We start from the raw sequence: 23692 nt of genomic DNA, 5'->3' as shown, positions 1-23692 counted from the left end.
AGGAACAGTAGGATAGATCATGTAGGTGAAATAGTAAAATAGGTCATGGAATCAGCAAGGCGTCAGTGTTTTGAGATTATTCCAACATAACCAACTCATACTCATCTATAGAGTATCCATTTTCTGATCATCCTAATTTACTTCGTAATCTCTCCTCCTACCATCATGATTCTCCTCTGATCCTTTACCACTTTCTCTGCCCTCTTTGCTGTCTACTCATCTTCAAGACTTTTTAATTGGAGTTTTTCTTAAGATTCTAATTTCCGCCACCTTCTTATTTCTCTTTTTACTCTCTTCCTTGGATGTCTCTTTCATTTACTTTTCCCAGTATAAAAATCAGAATTTTTCACCTGGAATAGAATGGCTGCTTTGATCTGCTTTAACTATAACTTTTCTAATTTATCTTCTGTTATTCTCCTTTATATACTCTCTGCTCCAACCAAACTGGTATCTCTACCCTGAAAACCTCCTGTACTTGCCAAAATTCTTGACTTTGAGAATGTATGTCCTCCTCCTTCTTGGCCTGTTGAATTCTAAGGTACTGCTGAAACAAAATTTCCCTCATTCTCATTTCTTCCTATTTCAATCCCTCCCTTTTCTAATTCCCAAGACACTACAACCATTATTTTTCTTACATTTACTATTTTCCTTACAAAGATTAATTCCTATGTCTTGTTTAGGTTGAAACAACAATGCCATTTTCTCTTTTTTAAATAAAAAATCATTGATTCACTCATGGATGCGTTTTAGGAGGTTAAGTCTGTGGTGTTTCTGCTTTTAATTTTTCCTTCTTGAGTTTATCTAGGGAGAAATTAATTATTTTTCTGTTGTCATTTTTTGTTGTCATGGTGCTTGGTTGTTATATTTATTTATTTCCTGTATATCTATTGTCTAAGGTGTTTACAAAGCAAATAATTTCATCACACCTTATTTTCCTTATAGGAATATTTTTCTTATAGTTTCAAACTTTTCTTTTGAGAATCCATTTTTTTTTCATTAATGGTTAGACTTCAGTTTGCAGGTTGGTAACTTTGGGTAGAGTTCTGAGGTCTATTGCTCTTCAGAACATTTTCCATTGCTTCCTTTGGTTTCTGGTGAGTGCATAATATTCTTGTGTTATGTGAATTTTCTTTCCTTTCCTCTATATTTTAAAATCTTATGTCTGATTGCTGCAAGGGCTTTTTTTTTTTTAATTTGTCTATGGAACTGTTAACGATCATTTGGGTTTTCTTCTTTTTTCTGTTGTTGATTCTTTTGCCACTTTATGTTCTATTTGCAGAAACTGTGGATAGTTTTATTGCATTATTTCTTAAATTATAGCCTTCATGTTTTTTGATTTGTACATTTTCTCTATGAATTCTATCTTTCAGATTTTTTTTTGCTTTTATGAAAACCATATATATGCATATATATGTATGTATATATATACATAAATATTACTTGGGTTTTTTTTCTGTTCTTCCAGATTGCCTTTCACCTCTGAGTATTTTCATATCCACAAAATTGACCCCAACTGAAAGCTTGTCTCTTCAGTATAGTACCACACAGCCATATATACATGTAGCCCGTTTAGTTCCTTCTCTCCCTGAATACTTTGGCTGACCTCTGTTGTGCAACAAAGCATGTCATTTTTCTGTCTTAGTCTCAATAAGCTTTTGCTTTTTGGTTTTCAATGGCACTATATTGGAGCTGGATATATAGAATTGAGTTCTTTTGTAAGCCTTTAGATTAGCTGGTGCAGCACTGCTCTATAAAAATTTGTGACAGTTGGTGAGGAGTGGGGAGGATGGTTAAATGAGCATGTAAGAGGCCAATGACAAACCTTTTCTACTCTTAGTTTGCTGAATTTTTGCCTTATTTGGGTTCTTGATGGCCGAGATAATGGAGACAGATGAAATTTTGTCACCTTTTGTGCCCAATTCCTATTTCAGAGAATTTCAAAGATTAAAAAGATCAGAGAAAATGTCTAGTTTTCTGGCTTATTGGTCATGTAACTTCATATTCAAAAATTTATCTTTCCCTTGAAAAGTGTATGTTTTTTAAACCCATATTGCCTGTATCAGTTTTTTTCTGTATCCTTGAAAGTAGCATTATATTTTGCATGTAATAGTTTGTGAAGAAATTTATATTGTACTTCATTGAAATGAATTCCTATTGTTGGAGAGAAAAATATACACAATTATCATATTTCTCAGGGAGAAAGTTTTCTATTTTCCTTCTACATAAGAGAAAAGCAGTGCCTGATTATTGAAGCTATAAATTGATAATTTATGGAAGAGTCAAGGAAATTATACATGTTCAAAAATTGATCAGGAGAAAATTCATGAGAATAGGAATATTTGATTTGAAGTTAGTACTGAAGGATAATATATTTTTTTGCTCATCCTTATCGTTTGATCAGACATTTTCAGATTTGACTTAATTTTTTAGTTTTCCAGATTTCCATTCATTTTATATTTCTATTGAGAGGTACATGAGTATAAGATAAATAATACACTTGTACCTTTATTCTCTATGTGTAACATTTTATTGATAATAAATCATTTTTTTATAGCTTACCCACTTATTGCATGGCTATTGATATCACTAATGCCATATTTAGATGTACTCCTTATCATCATTACTACCTGAAAATGGTTGTAATTTGACCATCTTAATTTTGGTATATGTCAAATCTACATATTGAAATTTCATAATATAATATAAATATAATAAAAGAAAAAAGTGTATAACATTATACAAAGAGAATTTTGCCTTGTACTTCCTTAACAAGTTATGTAGGATTGAGTGATAATGAATATATTTTGATTTTAACTTTTACTATTCTGTTTATATTTCTTTTCTCTTCTGCCCTCAAATATTGATAAATTTATTTTTCCTTCTCCCCCTCTTTCCCATTTTTTCCTTCTTTCTCTTCTTTTCTCCTTCCCTTTCACTCTTGCTATCTTTCTTTCTTCCTCTCTCTTTCTCCTCTCTGCTAAACATTCTTCATCTTTCCTCTTAGTTTTCCCATTTTTCTTGAAATTTATTCTCCCACTACAAATCTGCTTTTCTTTTATTATTCTTTCTTCAGGTTCCTAAAAGGTTCTGATACATTCTTGAATCACAAAGTAAAGAATTACTGAAAAACATTTCCTCAAGGTTCTCTTTTAAATTTTACTTGAAACAATTCCTACATTTCTCTACATGAAACTAATTCATTTTCTGAGACTTTCATCTAGTTGTTTTGTGTGAGGCTTCCAGTTTTTTCATCTTTAAAAAAAGACTTTAAAGAGAAAGCAATTTCCATTTTGTACTAATTCATTTGCGTGTCATATTGAGTATTATATACTCAATTTTAATCATTCAGATATTCCATAGTAATTATGTTTCCTTTTTCTTTCCCATACTACTGATCTTTGGGCTCTTTTACTTATTATTTTCTATTGCAGAGGATATGGACACAAAGGCAGAAAAGCCATGGACTCTCAGGTGAAAATGACCTCAAAGTTTAGCTAGTGTAAACTATAGAATCTGCTTTACTACAAGTAATACCCAATTTGTTCTTGGTTGGTTTTTGTGCTGCATAGTTAGTGTCAAAATAACAGCACTATGTCAGGGTCAAAATACATCGTGTCCACTGTGACAGATCAGACCAATACAATGGAAGGCTCTACCACAAGTTGGGCATAGATATTCCATTTGAACATTTGAGATGAAGATGTTTCTAAGTTTGTGTATCTTTTGTTTTTTGAGCTACTGCATTTCAGCTTTCTTCCGAGTTCAGTGCCACCTTTGATGAGTGCTTATCATTCTAGAGGGTCCTGTGTCAATGTCTTCTATGTCTCACCACTGACAACAAAGTTCTTCAGAGAGACCTTGAGAGTGTCCTTCTGTTATTTCTTCTAACCTCTGTGTGCGTGCTTTCCTTGTGTGAATACTCTATAAAGTAATTCTTTAGGCAAAGGTGTGTTTGGTATTCAAATAATGTGGCCTGATCATTGGAGTTGCACTTTTTATGGCAGAGTTTGAATGCTTGGTACATCAGCTCAAAAAAGGACCTCAATATCTGATATGTTACATTGCCAGATGTCGGGGTGGGGGTCAACTCATCAAGTGCCAAGACAGCCAATCCTAATTGTGGGGAATTCTGATTATTAAGAATATTTTTCTCTGATTTACACCTAAATTTTCCTGTTAAGGTCTTTATACAATTATAGGAACTCAGAATTATAGATTCAGAAGTAGAAGAGACACGAAGATCTTCTAAGTCTAACCATCTCATTTAATTTCATCCAGTGCTTCTAGTAATGCATTTTAGTGCATAACAGAATAAGTCTATTTTTTTCTGTGACATCCCTTCAGATAAGAGATAGAATGCCAGAAAAAATAATTTAGAATTATGCAAATAAAGTTACTGAAAAGTCCTTTCTCTTTTATACAGAGATTCTACTACTAGGTATCTGAAGAAGGTCATAGATAAAAGTTTCTACTTCTACCAAAAGATATGTAGCAGCACAGTTTGGGGTTACAAAGGGCTGGAAACAGGGAGATGCCTGTCACTTGAGTGATAGCTAAGCAAATTATCAAGGTAATGGTGTACTATTCTTTTGAAAGGAATGATAAATATGAAAACTGATGTATAGGGAATACATTTTATTTTGTATCAGTTTTCACTCTTTACCCTACAAAAATATACAATGTCTACAATATTAATAAATGGAAGGAACAACTTCAAAACAATTTTGCAAAATTAAATAGATTAATTATAACTCTGAGAAAGAGACACGAGAAGACATCAACTTCCAGTGATCTGCAGTTGTGGGAGATCCACAATTGTGGGACAATGTATATTTTAAAGGATTTTTTGACTGTATTGATCAATTTTGTTGATTCCTTATTTACCTTGAAAATATTGTTCCTGGGGGGGAGGGAGAAAGAATACAGTGGAAAACTTGGGTAATGTAAAAACAAAAGGTATTAACAAAATTTATTTTAAAAATATGATTTTGAAAATGAAATAGATAACATATTTTCACATTAATTTTCTTTTGTCAATCTTTTTTCCCATCAATATTTATATTACATTTTTTGAAGCCCATGACCTTTCAGATCACCCTTCTCTGAATGTTGTTTAGCTTGTCAGATTCTTTCCTATAATGTGTGTTTTTGTTTTTTTTTTGTATAATGCAGAATTCTCCATATAATCTGACTAAAACAGAGCACTGAGTAATGCTGCCTTCCTCATTTGGGACACTATCTCTTTTGATGTGATCTAAGATTTCATTAGCATTGTCTGCTATCATTAGTATGCTATTGACTCTCATTGAGCTTGTATATTAGAAATCCCTTGATATATTTTTAGGTGACATATTATCTAGTCATATACCCCTAGACTATACTTGTGAGGGGGTTTTTGTTTTATTTTTGACCCAATTTTAAGTATAAGAAGGAAAGGTGGTAAAGAAGGAGATAGGAAAAGCAGAAGGAAAAAATCCAGAGGAAGAACATTAGCATGATGTGTGTATATACGTGTACATACTAGGAGGAGGACAAGATTCCTTCTACAAGTTGGATTTGAGCTGAATATTGAAGGAAATCAGAATAAGTTAGGGGTTAGATATGAGGAGGGACAGTATTCTCAGTATTCAGGATAGCTACTGAAAAGGTGCCACAGTGTTGCAATACTGAATGTTGTGTTTGAAGATCAGCAATAAAGGCAGTGGACCTTTAAAGTACATGGTCTTTCACATCAGTTTATTTATGGTTTTATTTTGGAGTTTTGGTTATCTATGACTTGCTTTTACAACAATGACTGATATGGAAGTGTGTTTGGCATGACAATAAAGATAAAACTTAAAAAAAAAAAGTCCATGGAAGTAAAGTATGGAAAAGATGAATGGTAGGAAGGGGCCCTTTTTTGCAGAACCTTAAAAACCAAATAGAAGTATTTTATGTTTGATCCTAGGGGTGTTTGGGAGGCACTGGAAGACCAGTTTGGTAACTGTGTAGTAGATCGATTGATGAGAGGAGATAATGCAGGGAGACCCTTGGGAAGCTGTTGCAAGAGTTGAGGTAAATGGTGATGAAGGCCTGAACTAAGATCATATCTGTGTAAGTGGAGAAAAGACTCATTATGAGATATATGGTAGAGTTGGAATTGACAAGACTCAACAACTGATTGCATGTGAACTGTATAGAAGAAGAAAGATTCGAAAATGACTCCAAGATTGAAACACAGGAGGACAGAAAGCTAATGATGTTTGCAATGATTTTGTATGGAGATGAGGGGAAGAAGAAGCTCCATATTTTTAGTGAAGAATTTGGGGAGGTTTGTTTGTCAAGAAGGAGAGAGGGCATATGAGCAAATATGTACCTCTATGAATATTTTTTTTAAAATAAAAAATTACTATGCAATTAAAAAACCCTTATCTGTTAAGTAAATAAATGCAATAGGAGTGCTAGAGAATGTTATTTGATTCTCACCTAGAGAGAATTAAATAAGCTGTAAAGGACCTGTGGAAAATGCTGCTCCTTGTTCTATCTTCAAGGATGCATAGAAGATTTCTAAAAGCCTAGACAGCTATTCTGTGTCAATAAGTAAACAAGAATTTGTTAAGCATTGACTAATTATTGATGTTTGAGTTACCAAAGCCAATTTATGCGTGACCTGCCCGCCAGTTTACTAGGCATGTGCCTCTCTGTGTTTGCCTAAGCTGAATCTTGGAGGAAAACAGGGATTGCAACTTTTCCTCAATAGAATTCTAGGAGTCTTTCCAACTTAGGACAGACACCCAGAGCTTAGCCTACACTATGTCACACTTGGGCAATTAGAGTAAAATTTCTTTACAAAAAAAGGTAGTGAGGTTAGAAAGTTGTAACCCTCAATTAGTCCAAATGGGCTGAGGTATGGGGCTTGTATTTTTTTGAACCCTTACCTTCCAAGATAGAAGTGGTATGGAGCTTGTATTGAAGAAGAATGGGTAAGAATACAGATGTAGAGACTGAAATCCCATTTAAAGGATTTTGTATTTATTTAGACTGGAGTGACTCTAAGACAGTCTTTTATCACCCTTTGGGCATAGTTCTAAATTGCCCTCCAGAATGGTTGGATTAATTCACAACTCCACCAGCAATGAATTAGTGTCCCTACTTTGCCACATCCCCTCCAGCATTCATTACTTTCCATAGCTGTTATATTAGCCAATCTGCTAGGTGTGAGGTGATACCTCAGAGTTGTTTTGATTTGCATCTCTCTGATTATAAGAGATGTAGAACACTTTTTCATGTGCTTATTAATAGTTTTGATTTCTTTGGCTGCGAACTGCCTGTTCATGTCCCTTGCCCATTTATCAATTGGAGAATGGCTTGATTTTTTGTACAATTGATTTAGCTCTTTGTAAATTTGAGTAATTAAACCTTTGTCAGAGGTTTTTATGAAGATTGTTTCCCAGTTTGTTGCTACCCTTCTGATTTTAGTTACATTTGTTTTGTTTGTACAAAACCTTTTTAATTTGATGTAGTCAAAATTATTTATTTTACATTTTGTGACTCTTTCTAAGTCTTGCTTGGTTTTAAAATCTTTCCCTTCCCAAAGGTCTAACAGGTATACTATTCTGTGTTCACCTAATTTACTTATAGTTTCCTTCTTATGTTCAAGTCATTCACCCATTCTGAATTTATCTTGGTGTAGGGTGTGAGGTATTGATCGAAACCTAATCTCTCCCATACTGTCTTCTAATTTTCCCAGCAGTTTTTATCAAATAATGGATTTTTGTCCCAAAAGCTGGGGTCTTTGGGTTTGTCATAAACTGTCTTGCTGAGATCATTTATGTCAAGTCGGAAGATATTTTCAAGTGGCATCTCTCTCTTCTCCTCTTCTTTCTTCCTTTCACAAGGTAGGAGAAAAAATGATTCATAAATTCTGAACTTGTATGACTAGGAGAAAGGAATAAAAAACTAACATAAAATCCAGTTTTAAGAAAAAGCTAGAGGAAGACTGGCATGAGAGAGCAAAATCAGCTTTAAACATCAATCTCAGGTATGAGCAAGAAGTTGAGGTGGATATTTCTAAATAGGCAGCACTGGATAATAGAGTACTGGGGCTTCAGAAAGAAGTTGAGTATAATGATTTCTGAGTCTATTTATTAGATTTAGTTGAAACTATAAGGGAGAAAATGTAGGAAGAAAAGTCCAGCCTAGAATGACAAATGTCAATATTTAATAGGATGAAGAAGAAGATAAAACAGAGAATGGAAGTGGAAGCATTTGAACAGTAGGAAGATCAGGCTCATGAGAGAAGTTTCAAAGAAAAGGCAGTCAGCATAAATTCTACAGAAAATCAGAATTTAAGGACAATTTGAAAAATGTGAGGCCATTGAATTTGGTTACTAGATGGCCACTCTTGATATTAGGGTAAATGTGCAACTGTGATGGGAAGGAGAGCCAGATTTGAAGCAATTGGCTGAGTGGGTGGTGAGGGATGTAAATGAAATACATTCCCTAGAAATTCTTTTGTGAGAGAAAGGAGATAGAATGGATACTATCTAGCTTGGGGTGGGGGAAGTAGCAAGATCAAAGGAAGAGATTTTGTTTTTAAATGGACACAACTGAAACTTGATAATGTTTACAAACAAGGGGAGGGAAGCTGTAGAGAGGAAGCAAAGGAAATGTTTAAATTGGAAGGGGTAATTGAAGAAGACCCAGTCCCCACAACCCCCAATGAGTGGAAGTGGGACCAAAACTTGACAGAAGATACTGAAAAGATTGGAAATGAACCCATTAAAGTGAGAGAAGAGTGCAAAGCCTGGAGTCTGTTTGCTAAAGACCTCTTTCACAATTTTGACCTGGGAAACAATAAAAATCTCTTGGTCAGAAATTATATGCCACAATTCTAAGTCATGTTCAACAACTACTTGAAAACTACTTGACCTACAATGAAAATAAGAATAATTATAGTTGTCATAAAGAGCATTTTAAAATTACCTCTAAGAGTGATATTTATGTTTATGTGTAGGGCACAGATGCTTTCACATGGGAATCTCCAGGAAGCAAAAGAGAAAGTTTAGTTTACCTGAAAGTGTCAAACTCAATAATATTTTAGAGGACAATGCCTGGGGCACATATGAGCTGCTATGTTGGAAATGCATTCATTCCCATTTTTATGGGATTTTTAGATGCATATTTTTAGAAAAAAGTAAAATGGAACTAGGGGAGGGGATTGTTACAGAGGAATTTTGGTCATTCATACATTTGTAATCCTGCAAAATTTAATTTAAAACTTTAACATTGTATACTATTTGTAATATTTTTTTTTACGTCCATAAAACAATGGCTTATGACTTCTGCCTTTTTTTCCATAATATAGCCCAAAATGTTAAGTAAGTTTGGAGGTATGCTATACACATATGAGCCAATTTAAGTAAAACAGATTTCCCCAATATAGGCAAATATGTATGTGTCAAATATATCTATGCACAAACATATGCATGTGTGTATATTATATACATATATATGCTTCTATGTATACACATATGCATGTGGTTGTTATCTATATGTATATATGTACTTTGATAGTGTGGAACTCTTTTTCGATGTTCCAAAAGCCTCTAGATGGGGGCTCCATCTTCTCATCAATGAAATTACGTACATAATTAATGAATTCATGATGTATGGTGGTTTCAAATGATAAATTTTATTCTGAATATACTGAGTTTTTTGCACAAGAATTAACACAACATTTTCTAGGATTATAAACTTTTTATAACAGTATTATACAAATTTTTACAAAATTTTTTTTCAGGCTTGTCAAGTTCCACAAAAGTGTCAAGAGAACACAATAAAAGGGAGAAAAGGTCTACTGCTCACCTAGAGCAACTCAGGACCTTTTTTTTTTTAATGGATGCACACTGAGCATTTCAATAAAAACATCCCCAAAAGCATGATCCAGACATTCCATAGAATACAACAGAGAGGACAACTTAGTCAGGTCACATTGTAAGTTCAGTTGGCATCTAAACAAGACAGTATATCCCTTTAGCCTCAGTGAAATTCATTTGAGATGATTATTTAAATAACAAGAAACAATGCAAATATAAGTCCTTCTTGAGAGTAGATTAGTGTTGTTGGAACTCCGGATTTGATTTTCAGACACTTTTTTGTCTTTGTTTACAGTAGTGTACACTGACTATTAACAATATTTAACATTCTAATTTTGGGGTAAAAATAAAGCTTGGCCTTTAGTTCAGCCCTGAATATATAAGATGAAGGTTGGAGCAAACTTGGGTTGCTAGTCCTTCTAGTATACTTTTTAAAAGCATCACAGACATTCTATAGTGGCCCACTATGTCAATTCTCTATAATTCTAGCAAGTTTAGCTTCTTAACTCACAGGACCAATGGGTAAGAATTTGATATTAAGACAAAAGTTAAGCTTTGGTGTAAGGGGACAAAGGTTTGAATGTTATTCATAACATACTGAAAGCATCAAACAGCAAGTAACACTTGGGTTGCAAAGGTCACTTAAAAGGGATACTGCCTATTTGAATCCAGTAAGGCCAGTTTAGAGTTAATAAAAGGAATATTATAGGAAAACTTACAAATGGCAGCAACACTGTGGTGTTTTTTTTTTATCTCCAAGTTAAGCAATAAAGCCTCAAGCATTTAGAAACATGAAAAAGATCATACTAAAATCTCATAAGTCCAGGACCTAAAAATCTCTTCAGTCAAACTTGCTAACTATGTCATGTTAAAAACCTGTTACAAATATGGACCACGATTGGTGTTTTGGCAGTAATGCTGGTTGTTCAAATAAAGAAACTAGAAAGGAGCCATTAATGTTAAATCCTATACTGATTATTTAACAGCAGTGTAAGGATCATTGTAATTTTGGTTTGTGAAGAATCTATAATGATGGTGCATGATTAAGGTGTAAATCAAATATATTCAAAGCTTTTCTTCATCTCTTGTTTTTTTTTTTTTAAATACTTTGGAAACAAATATTGATAATATACAATCTATTAAATCATCGCCAACAGTCAAAACTCACAGGGAAATATCAACTTCACACATTGTAATTTGAAGGAATGGTTTTTTTTTTCTCTTAGAAAAGTATGCTAGGAGATTAAAAACTAACAGCAGTCACAAGGACATTTTTCAGTCAGAGAAACTTTGCTTATGAAATTTATCACCATGCATGTGGTTTACAGATTATATACTTTTTTTTCCTAACAGAAATAAACTGCTCATGCACTAAAATGTATTTTTATGCCAATAGAAATGGAATAGGATACCACGTTTAATTGTAATTAGTTCAATAAGAATGAATCCCATTACTCACTGAAAATGGTATTTTAAAATGTTTTTCAAGAGTATTCTATGTTGGAAGTAATTACATAATTTAAATACTTATTATTTAAATATATCACCTAGGGGAGTCCTTGCTATATTTTTCCAACATCAAAATCACCACTGACTGGATAGAATTTAGCAAAGATTCAACATCAGTATTTATATATTTTAGCTAACTTAAAATAGTTTAAGCAGTTGGTTTAGCATTTTGAACTTTGATATTCTCCAAACAAGAAAATAAATAGGGAAACTAATTTTACCTGAGGGTTTTAGACTTGATCCTAAAGCAAATGGAAAACATTTGAAGAAAATAATTAATTCTGCCTAAAGCATAACATTCCAAATACTTCTTCTCACTTTTTTGGGATTGCCTTTCCTTGTTTTTGTTGTTGTTGATGGTGGTAGTGATTTTGTGTGTATGTGTTTAATCGGCATCATTTTCATTAAGGTAAGGAAGATAAAACTTTCATGTCACAACAAATATAAATGGGCCCACCACTATCAAATTATGAATTAGTAGCAAAAATTAATATTTGTTGTGACAACTAAAATTGGAAATTGCCCTTTTTTGAAAAAAAACAAACAAAAAAAGGGAACAGACACAATTGGAACCAAGGGTATGTAGGAGAGTGACAAACAGTAATGGACAGAACAACAACAACAACAAAACACTTTTAAAGCTATGCCATGGGGTTGGTTATGCTCTTTGATTTCTGTATGACAGTTAAACATGATGGACAACTTCAGTAAAATTTTGATATTAAAAAATTAGATTGGAATACTCTTCCAACATATACTTTATATATGTATATACATAGAGATATGTATATACATACACATGTATGTCTACACAGATATTTTGCATGGTGTTTTTCTGCTTTTGTGAACTAATGCATTTTATATGTTGTAGATTGTAGCTTTTAACAAAATTATAAATCGGCAGAATTATACATTCATCGGTTTATCTCTCAGAATACTGTTTAGTTTTGAAAACTAGAAACAAGTACACTGTTCTACCTCTATCCTATACTACAATATGCAATGTCATGATTTCCTGCACCATTCAGTTTCACCAATGAAATTGTATATAAAAATCAATCTTTAATATTCACAATCAGGTATTAATGTGCATACATATAGATTCAAGGTTTCCTGTTTGTTCAGATTACTGTAAAATCTCATTGAACTGGGTGGAAATTTGGCTCAGTTGACCTGGCCATTTTTAATGAAAACCAGCAAGAGGACTTTATTTAAACTGCAGGTGCGAACATTTAATTGAACAGAGAGGAAACCTGGTATGAATCTTCATTGAGAACATATATGTGCTCTTTAAAAATAAATGTGTCAAATCTGATTTATATACTTAAAATATCTGTACACAGGTTTTCAGGCAAAAGCACTAATCTGTATAAAATTCCATTTCTCCATATTCCTCACTGCAGTCCAATCTTTCTACATTTTCATTTCACAGTATATTCAGATATCATTATTTAACCAGATCATATAAGATTATTTAAGTGCATTAGAATTGCAAATTTCAGTTTCTCTTAACAATAATACCACTCAAATACCTTAAAAACTGACTACACTCTACAATTGAAGAAAAGAAACAAACAAAAAAATAGCAGCAGCATCATGCAAAATACCCTTGGTAGCCAAAATTCAATAATGACAAAAAAAGATTTTTCCCTTCCCATCCCACCCACCACCCCTACCATCTCTTTAGAGGACTTTGAAAGATTTGGCTAGCATTAGACAATTGTACTGTGAAAAGAGGGGACGTTAATCTGAACTGTTCTTTTAAAGGGATGATATTTATCTGGAAAATATGTAGATGATTGAAATAGCTAACCCTCAAGCACCTTTAGTTCAGTAATTTGATAGTTTTTTAAAATATTTAAACCAACAGTTTAAAACCAACCAATTCCCCCAAAACTTAGCTGATCACTCTTTTAAATATATATTTTGACAGAATAAGTCACTCTTTATAAGGCATTTTCACTCAGTGAAGTTTAGTCAAAGACTAGCCAGTAATCATATTTATTTCATTTGGCCACTTGTAATCATCTTTGATTTTGTTTTCAATACAACTTATATTTAAAGCTTTTAATAGTCAAATTTGAAAGTAACATAAATTTGATTCCTGGAAATCCTGATTAAAAAAAAGGAGCAAAAATGAGTTGATATTTAGATCAAAAGCTAGAGAAATGATTGTATTAAGAAAACCTTTTTAAGGGGGGGAGCCCTTTTGCATGAATTCATCAATGATCCAACAACAACAAAAAAGATCCGATTCCTCAGTAAAGAACATCTAGGATTCTGCTTTGACAGCATAGATGATGCAGCATTCACACAAGTTTAAGGGTCTGACACTCCAACATGCAGCCACTGTGGGTGCCTAATGAGTCTTTCACATAGAATTATATACCATGTTGTTTTGAGAACAGCTGATTTTCTGCTGTCTGAGTAATTGACCCTTTTGTAATTAAACAGGACTTTTGTTTTGGCAGGGTCTTGAGATCAGTTATGCAGATTTTGGTTTCATAAGGTCATAACTGGCAATGTCTACTGCCAGATAATAGCCAAAGCAGCGCAAACTGGATTCCTATCATAGACCACAACGATGGGTTCAGTCCAGAAACCCCACCACAATCTGAAAAATCTTCCTGTTGGGAAAACAAAAGACAAAATAATTTCCTTTAAAATATTTATCACGACAATCTAAATTATATGCTAATTATTACCCACTTCTTGAACTCACATTAAAGAATTGCTTTATATGGAATTGAAACTACTTTCCTTGAGCATTAACGTATTATGGAATTATTTTACAAAGGTATAGTGACTATCACCCTTTAACTGCCTTCATATTGTCGGTTGATGATTCTGAGAACTAAGTAAAAATGATAACTTCAGCATTGTTTGTCTTGTTGAGTGAAACATTAAAATTTTAGTGGATGATAGCTTCATTCATATTAATGAGATAAAGCATATAAATCATTATTTTCAATCTGGTAGTTCTTCATAAACATCAGCAAGCATAGGAATAGTAGTTGGAGGACAAGCAATGGTAGTAATTTCAGAATCATGAATAATACAGAAAACTTGTACACAGAAATATGAAAACAATAGTAAACAAATAACTTCAGTAATTCCCCAATACAAAATATTTGCACATGGTGTTTTCAAAGAATTATCAAATATCAAGTGTGATTTGCAAATTATTGAAAATAATAAAAGAAATGATTCATTTCAAAACTGTATACCCAATAACAGTGACCAAATATCAAGATATATCTCCCATATAGGAATGTTCCCCATGTAGGATTTTTTTTCATGAAAAATAATCATCGAATTTCATTGAAAAATAAAATATGAATGTGAAAAAAAACTTTGATTCATGAATTTTGAGATGAAAATTTCATAGTATATAAATTCCAACACTGACTACCACCAGTTGATATTTGCTTTCTGACTATCTTAAAGATTAGGAATCTCTATTCTACCACAGCCAATAGCAAATTATCCTTTAAATTTGTTGTCTTGTGTTTTATATGCCAATATCGTCAATATCTTACATTGTTCTAGATTCTTTCCATGGGTCCTTCAGGACCACACCAAAGACCCAGTATATCTGTTAAGGCAATAAATCCTTTCTAACTCTTCCTTTGAATTTTTGTTTCCATTGGACTGACTCTTTATAATAAATTTTATGGAAACTTATATTTTCCAAAACTCAACAGTTAGCTCATTGTATAATGTTAAATTTGGGAGATTGAAAATAATTTCTTAGTTTTCAGAATCTTTTATTATTGAAACCTGACAAGAATCCCGAATCTTATAGAAAATTTAAGTTGTCCACAATATGTTCCTGTCTGATAATATGTTAATGAATTATTTTTTGATATTTTAAGGTGACTACTTTTTCCAGAGGCTTTAAAATTTCTCTTTTGGTGCTTGTTTCCCCTTCCCACCACTGCCAGTTGCTTCAGATATGAGACCATTTAGAATCCCAGGTCCTAAAGGTTGTGGTTGACTAGAAGAATAATCAGAAAAATAACAAATTTTTCAATATTTTATAGACTTACAGTACTCTTACACTAGGACTGTAGGAAGTGAAAAAATTAACTCTCAGCTAGAGGTAATCCTGCTAGATTCAACTGAACGAGTTATTAGCATACAAATGTTGACTCATTTACAATACCAAGTTGTCTGGAAAGCACTTTGAAATTTATAATATAAATGTAAGCTATTATTATTCTTGCACAGATGTCCTACTCCTTAATCACCATTATCATGTTAGAGGTGACTTGGGGATGGGAGCTTTTAAATGAAGTGTTTTCAGAGATAATTTTCCCATAATTTGCTGTGATTACTCCATGATGTGACTAAGCTTAGTTAAGCTGAAAAGTCTTTGAGTATGATCTTAGTAGCAGACTGTCTTCTATAATATGAAATGGATTAGCTATGGGTGGATATAATCAACATTAGAAGTTTAGTCAATAGGGAATGAATTATGTGGTTAAGATCATGTAATTGACATGTTATCACATTTTATAAAAGAATGAAAATCTGTGTTAAAGTAAAGCCTGCATGTTAATGCATTTTGATCTTCAAGGAGGATTCTTTCTTCAAATCTTGTATCATTTTATACCATACTTTCTTCTCGTCGTATTTTGTGAATGAGTGTGGTGAGGCAATGTGATGGTGTCCTGGAAAGCAGATTAGGTTTCAAATCAGAGGACCAGGGTTCAAATGGCAGCCTTTACACTAGATGCCACTGTGACCTTGGGGTGGTCACTTTAACCTCTCTGGGTTTCAGTTTCCCTGCCTGCAAAATGGGAAGGTTGGACTCAATGAACTTTAAATTGTCTTTTAGCTCTAAATCTGTAATACTCTGAACTCCTACTGTTTTGCTTTGGGAGTCCATATTTAAGTTCAATCCCCCTTTGAGGTTCCGTGACTTATATGTTGATTCATACCAAGACATCTGTCTACTGAGTTTCCTGGTGGTATTTTCCTATGCGTCTTGCACATTACAACATGTACTCAGATTGGCAATTATTACCTGACATGTACTGTTTTAAAGGGAGGAGTGAGCAAAACATATTAAATCATAGATGTGTAGACCTGGAAGGGACTCTCAGAGGTTATAAAGTCTGTCATTCAGTATTACCCATGCAGAACACTTTATACCTTCACCAAACAGTTCTCTCTCATTTTTAAAAGGTTACCAAGGCAGGAAATACCACAACCCCTCGTGTTAACTGACTTCACTGCAATAGTTTAAATTTTAAAAAGCAAGTGCCCCCCAAACCACCTCTCTATTTATCTTGCCAATATAGTGAAAAAAACAATTTTATTAGTCCTTCCTCTCTAGGGAAACAAACAACACTTCTGGAATTTCCTCTGAACTCATCTCTGAAGATTCTACATGCCATTCTTTCTTATAAAGCACACCTCAGTACTCTTGCTTCCATGCCCTAAAGAAAATGTGTAGTTCATAGTTGTATTTATATTTTTCCAAAGGTCTATTTTATGAGCTTATATATATATATAATGTGTGTATATATATATATATATATAATACCAAGAAAAGAGAGATTTAGTTATATATATATATTTAGTTTTATAATATTTATATTATATTATTTTCATTTCATCTTAGAATCAATACTATGTATTGGTTCCAAGGCAGAAGAGCATTAAGGGTTGGCCAATAGGGGTTAAGTGACTTGCCCAGAGTCACACAGCTAGGAAGTGTTTGAGCCTAGATTTGAACCCAGGACACCCCTCTCTAGGCCTGGCTCTTAATCCACTGAGCCACTTAGCTGCCCCCTGGATCACTAACTTTTTAAGAAAACAGATTTTCCCCAAAGATTGTTAAGTGGGTTATTTTGAGATTAAATTATTTTTCTCAAACCCATTTCTTCTTCAATGTTACATCTTCTTGATATGATTTAAATAGGATTTGAAGAGTAGTAAGATGGTTGGTTAAGACAAACCTGTTCTTCAGGTTATATACTTGGGTATATATATATATATATATATATATATATATATATATATATATATATATATATCTCAGGGTATATATTTGAATTATCCCAGGCAATTTTAATTTTTTTTTTAATGTAGTACTGTGTAGGCAAGGAAAAAATGGTAACTTTTCCCAATACTCCTTTCCAATCATCTTTCCAAGAATCAGTGGAGCAAGTTCTGTATCAAACATGCTCATATTACTAAATGCATATGGTGCACTTTAGCTTCAAATGATTTGTTTTTAAAGTTACATTTTTGTTTATCTAACAGACTTGTTTATTCTATTTGAAAATATTTTGTTTTCAGAGCTAGTTTTCCCATATTAGTGTGATTATTCAGTAATGTTCCTAAACAATTGTTTCCATATCTCTAAAACTATTGTTGATAGATATTATGTAAACTACATTCACTTATTCAATCTAAATGTATGAAGGAATTTTCTATGACATTGTTGTTTTGTTCTGCTTTATTTATTTAAATTTCTTATAAGTCTTTACTTTCATCTTTTTTTCCTTTCTCATTTAGATTTTGTCCAAAGACCTTGGCATATAGCCTTCAGTGAAAGTTATAAAAAATAATGATTAGGCAAGTGCCCTGTAGTGGATTGACAGCTGTTATCATTCAGGAAAACTTGGGTTCAAATCTTACCTTAGACACATAACAGTCTGTGTGCTTTTTAGAAAGCCACATAACCTGTTTGTGCCTTGAGCCCCAAAACTATAAATTCCAGAGCTGGTGCAACTCTGTATTAATAGGGAGCATTTCCTCATTAAGAAGACATTTTACCAAAGAAATTATAAGTCTAAAAACAATGGTATGTGAATATGCGGCTCTATAGACACTCCATAGATTGATAAGAGTAGGAATGGAAGTGAGCTATCCCACACTAATCTCCTATTTGAGAGAATATTTCTGAGCCATCCATTACTGTGTTCAGCAACTTGATCAGCAAGTTTTGCCTTAGTGCCAATTCTATGCTGACTTAAATCTGTTTCATCTTTGAGAAATCTGCAACTAGCATAACTGTCTGCCAACTCTTTATAGATAGCAAACTTGCTTAAGGACCAATCAGTTGTTTCCTCTGAGCCTCTGGTCTCATCTGAAAAACAGCACAATCCTTTAAATGTATGCCTTGGACCTGCATGGTATTTTTTTTTTAATATGTAGGAATGTCATGTAAAGCAAAGCATATAATTTTGCTAATGGAAATATGTCCATCGTTTTTCACATTACACCCTTCTCTAGGGCTTAGCAGCGGGAACAGTCTCTTTTCCACATCCTGTGAACAGGTGGTTTCATAAATATGAGGACGATGGTCAATTTGAATGTCATTTTGAGTAAAAAGTGGTGATCCTCAGGAAGAGAATTTAATAATTGGGTCTCTATGACAAACAACAAAACAATCTTGTAATCTTGCATTGCAAACTTGCATTTTAAAATAAGTATTTTTTCCCCCCTGAAAATAGGTACTTCCAATCTTATGATGTTGTTTGGCTCCCAGCATCATTTTTTCTCCTTTTTCACTGTTGTTGACATCTAACTAGTAGGGCTGTTAAAAACAACACTTATGAAGAAACCTTTGTAATGACTTTGGCAAGAAGAGAATTAGCAGTAAAACTGTCAATTACACCTAGCCAGATCCCTATTAATATGGTGGAAATTAGCTTTATGAACAAGGGTAAAAAGGTTAGACTTATTGAAATGGTGATTATACACTTTCAAATCACTTTGTTTTTTTACTCATATAATCACTTGTTCCTCAGTTTTCTCATCTTTAAGGTAAGGGATTTTAATACAGCAATGACAAAATAAGACTTTGCAAAGGACTAGTTTGCATATGGTTTGTTTTAAAATATCTGTGAAATTATGTACATAATTACATCAACAAACTTATAGTTTACAAAATGTTTGGAGTTCTCAGGGGAAAATGACTCCACTTCTCTTTCATTTCATCCTGCATTAAGGAAAGAAGCGCGGACCAGTATTTGAAAACTGCACCTTTATGTCATCAATGCGAACCTTTTCTGTTTATATTTTGAATAGCCTTTTCTCTCTCACCCCACCCCTTAACCTCCATCCCACTTCTTTCTGATGAGATCACTGCTTGCATGTTAATGGTCATATCTCCATCTAGTGGTTTACCAAAATGAAATGCTAAACAAACAGTTTTCATAAGCAGCAACGGAAAAAATAGCACAAGAATGTCGTGCCAGGAACAACAACAAAAATGATAGTTGAACTTGGTCAAGGGTCATAATTTTGGACAAGTGATTTGGCAAACCAGTAAACAGTGCTGAACACCCCAGCAGACCCTTAAAACCTGTAAAATGGATAGGCCTGGTGGTAGTGTACCCTATATTTTGTAAACTAGATGCATATAAAGAAGGTTTTGGTTTTTATTCTAGGTGATATTTATGGTTGTTGGTAAAACATGAGTTGAGGTTGGGGTATCTCTACAAAAAGTTTTCATCAAGAATGCTATTGTGTTAGCAAAATTTTAAGAGTGGTTAAGTAAGATGTATACAAATAGAAAATGTGAATTTTTACTTAAATCATTATTAGCCAATTCTCTAGAATGTTGGTAAAGAACATTAATAGTGCTTTCTACGTTAAGAATAATGTAAGGATTGCACAGTTTATTCTTCAGGTGATTATCTAGTCTTCTATATAATGCCAGGTCCAGATATTAATTTCAGATGGAAAGTTCTCAGATACAAGTTTTTATGAAAAAGATCTGTAAATAAAACCATAATTATTTTCCCCTAAGGTGCATTCATGGTTGAAACCAAGTTATCTTCAAAACTGTGTTTCTTTGAATTTCGGGATATAAATTATTTGCTAAAGTCTTAAGCCAAGAACAACAACAAAAAAAAATTAGAGAAAGTAACTGACCATCCACACCACATGAAAACTTGAAGTAAAATGAAGATAGGAGTTGACATCATGGTAGAGGCACGACTCGTTGTACATATAAGTTGATCCTAATAATAACGGGCAAAGTAGCAAGTACAGGAAAAGGAAAGAAAACACAGAAAAAAAGACATACAAGATGAAATTCCATGCAACTTGCCAGCAGTTAGCAGAGTTAATGTGAGCATCCATCGAGAGCAAATTCAGTGACTATTGCAAATAAACTAAAATATTTAATTATTAAAGAAATGCACAACTAACACACTGACACATATAGCTAGTGAGCAAGAGTTGTACTTTCATACACAATCCTAAATGTAATTGTTTAGAAATATGTTTTTAGAAATCCTCTCAGTCTAAGGTTTCTTATTTTGATCATAAAATTATTGAATTTCAAAGGATTTGAATATTTCTCCAATTGGTTTTCTTAAAAGTGCTTTCTTGTGTATTTTATTTTGATGAAATTCTTAAATGTAATTTAATCTCAGACCTTATCCAGATGGAAGCAAATGCCTGCTGAACTGATGAGTGAAGACTCCTTAATGAATAGCATCCCTAAGGCAGCATTCAGCATGCTTTGGAAACAAATTTCATATAGTGAAGTGAAATATGGAGTTTGGAGGTATAACTGATGCAATGTGGCCCAATCCACTCAGAAATACCCCACTTTAAACAACAACAAACAAGAATTACAGTATCTTTAAACAGAATATTGAGGATGCACCAGATCATTTGTAGAAATTACGTGAATTAGAGACAAAGTGTTATAATTCTGTGTCTGGGACTTGAACTTTTTAAGACAGAGTTCTTTTACTGCCCACTGATATATGTTCCTATATGTGCAACCTTGGACAATTAGATTAAAGTCTCTCAGTCTCAGTTTCCTCATTTGTAAAATGTGGATATATTTAATGTCTTACAAAACTGTTGTGAGGCTCAAAAGGGAGATCAGAGTTTTAAAAATAGCTTTACAGAGGCAACGTTAAAAGACCAAAATAAAATTAAGATGGCTTGGGCTCCTAAGAAATCATATATCCTTTATTGGATATATTATTTGTGACCACAATTCACTTGATTGTTTTTTCAGTTTAGAAAATAATGTCAAATGTTCACTTTGGTAGGAAACTATCATCAAATTAGAAAAAGACAGGGAACAACAAATTTGAAAGGTAATATATATATTTTTTAAAATCTTGACTTGGTATCTGTTTTTAGGAACAAAAAACTAAATTTCTTGAAAAATATAATACAAAGATGAGAGTATCCAGTAAAAGAGATCCAGGGAGGTTTGGGTTCTGAACTTTGAATTTTTTTCTGCAAATTCAGGTTAGCAAATCTCCTCTAACTTATAATTCCAAAGATCTGCTTTGGATAAGGAGAATACATGTTTGTATACCAAGAATGTGTTAAAGACAATTTGAAGCCAGCACTTACTGATTTCAAAGGTAGCCTATATTTTTGTGAACTTATCAGCACTACGATTTAAGTTAATTTTTCTAATGCCAAAGGAGTTTTCAATTTTAGTGGCCATCTCTGATTTGCAGTTTTTGATTACCCATAAAAACAAGGATAACCATCTTTCTTTAACTTATCTGTCCTGTATTCACACAATAATAAAAAGAAATTAAAGGGTAATAGAAACATAAGTAACAATTGTTATTTAGTTTAAAATTAATAAAAAATCAATATTCCTGATAAAATTTTTGGTAAGTCTAACTTAAAAAGTTTTCTAAGAAGCATATAGAATTAAGAAAGCAGAGATAAAAAGAAAAACATTTAGAAATTTTCAGTCATCCAAAATATGATAATTTTCTGTGAGGCTTTATAATAAGCAAAAGACAAGTTTCTGCTATTCATCATTACCAAATTTGTAGGATTTGTGTATAAAAGTACAATTTTTTTATAGAAAATGCAGATAAAAGAAGCAAGTGTTAATTTTATGTTAACTATGGAACACATTGAAATGAAAAAATCAACATTCTCACCAAGTACAACATGTTTAATGAGAAAAAAATTAGGGTTAAGACATTTCATCTAAAATAAGGATTGCAATTTCTTTGAAACATCTCATTTATTCTTCTTGATATGTATTGATCATTGTCTTGGAGTATTTTAGTATTAAGCTTAAGCTTACCAATTTATTGTCATCAAAGCATACATCAGGTCCCTTTCGGTATCTGGGTTGTTTAACCATATCACAAGGATCAGGTCCATCAGCTAAGAAAATCTTGTTAAGGAAAATGAAATTATTCTTTCAAAGAAATAGAAATTTAGTCCATTAGAAACATTATAAATTAATTTTTTTTAAACCCTTACCTTCTGTCTTGGAATCAATACTGTGTATTAGCTCCAAGGCAGAAGAGTGGTAAGGGCTAGGCAATGGGGGTTAAGTGACTTGCCCAGGGTCACACAGCTGGGAGGTGTCTGAGGCTAGATTTGAACCCAGGATCTCACATCTCTAAGCCTGGCTCTCAATCCACTGAGCTACTCAGCTGCCCCCTATAAATTAATTTTTTAAGGAAAAAAGTCACCAAAGAATGTGACAGTGAGTACAGATGTTAAAGAAAAATCGGGCCCACTATCAACCATTATTAAGAGCCTAAAATTTTCAAGGCATTGTATGCTAGGTTCTGGGATTTCAAAGATCAAATAAAAAAAAACCCAAAACCTAAATAGTTCTTGCCTTCAAGTAGGTTTTATACTATTAGAGGGAACAATGTGTACTCTTATAATCCAAATTACATACAAAATATACTTAATGTATCTATCATCTATATCTCAACATGTATGTTTTTTTTTATTTTATAACTATCTTTTTTTATTGTAGACTTAGCCGGTAGCAATACTACTCCCTTACCCCATGCACACAATTGATTAGGATTTTGCTAATATTAATAAACTCTGCAAAAAGTAATCGTATGGGAAAGTATATCTTCTATAATTTCTTAGAAGAAATCCAATGAAAAACCTGTTCAGATGGCTAGACTTGTTTCAGTAATGTTCCAGACACAATTCAGACTCCTAACTTTATTCTTCCCTCTCCCAACATTGTATTAACACTAATTCTATTTGTCTTTCAACTCTGTGTCACACTCATTTCATTCTTTGTCCTCTCAATCCTGTTGCAAGACTAAATAGTTGAGCCATACTAGGCTTCATTAGAAACCATGGCTGTGATACCTGCTTTCATGTCCATGGTTTCATTCTCCCTTGATAGCCAGAAATAATAATAAAATACTCATATATTAGAAACACAGAGCATTCAGACAACTTTTCATCAGCAATCAAATACTCTCTATCAGTGACAAAACCAGTTAAATCTCATAACTAGGGAAGGATTAATTCAGTAGATAGGTTCTGAAACGAAAGTTACCTTTCCATATTTGACTTTCATCCCAGCAACCATTTTTGAA

The 23692-nt window shown here is 33.0% G+C and overlaps 1 protein-coding gene across 11 annotated transcripts in view; it reads right to left on the bottom strand.

Moving 5' to 3' along the window:
- Positions 1–9649: 9649 nt before the first annotated feature.
- Positions 9650–23692, bottom strand: part of CACNA2D1 (calcium voltage-gated channel auxiliary subunit alpha2delta 1) — a 648555-nt gene continuing 634512 nt past the window's right edge. For 6 of the 11 annotated variants that reach the window (XM_056799477.1, XM_056799479.1, XM_056799481.1 and 3 more), the window contains 2 exons: positions 22414–22496; positions 9650–13993 (listed from right to left, as the gene is read on the bottom strand). In XM_056799477.1, the coding sequence (XP_056655455.1) occupies positions 13877–13993; positions 22414–22496 (200 nt within the window). In that variant the 3' untranslated portion in view covers positions 9650–13876. Of the gene's footprint in view, positions 13994–20261; positions 20351–22413; positions 22497–23692 lie in introns of all 11 variants that reach the window. The other 5 variants (XM_056799476.1, XM_056799478.1, XM_056799480.1 and 2 more) reach the window with 1 other exon arrangement.

The sequence above is a fragment of the Monodelphis domestica genome, chromosome 5 (assembly GCF_027887165.1).
Source record: "Monodelphis domestica isolate mMonDom1 chromosome 5, mMonDom1.pri, whole genome shotgun sequence".
Classification (NCBI taxonomy): domain Eukaryota; kingdom Metazoa; phylum Chordata; class Mammalia; order Didelphimorphia; family Didelphidae; genus Monodelphis; species Monodelphis domestica.
This window is presented reverse-complemented; position numbering and strand designations above follow the sequence as displayed.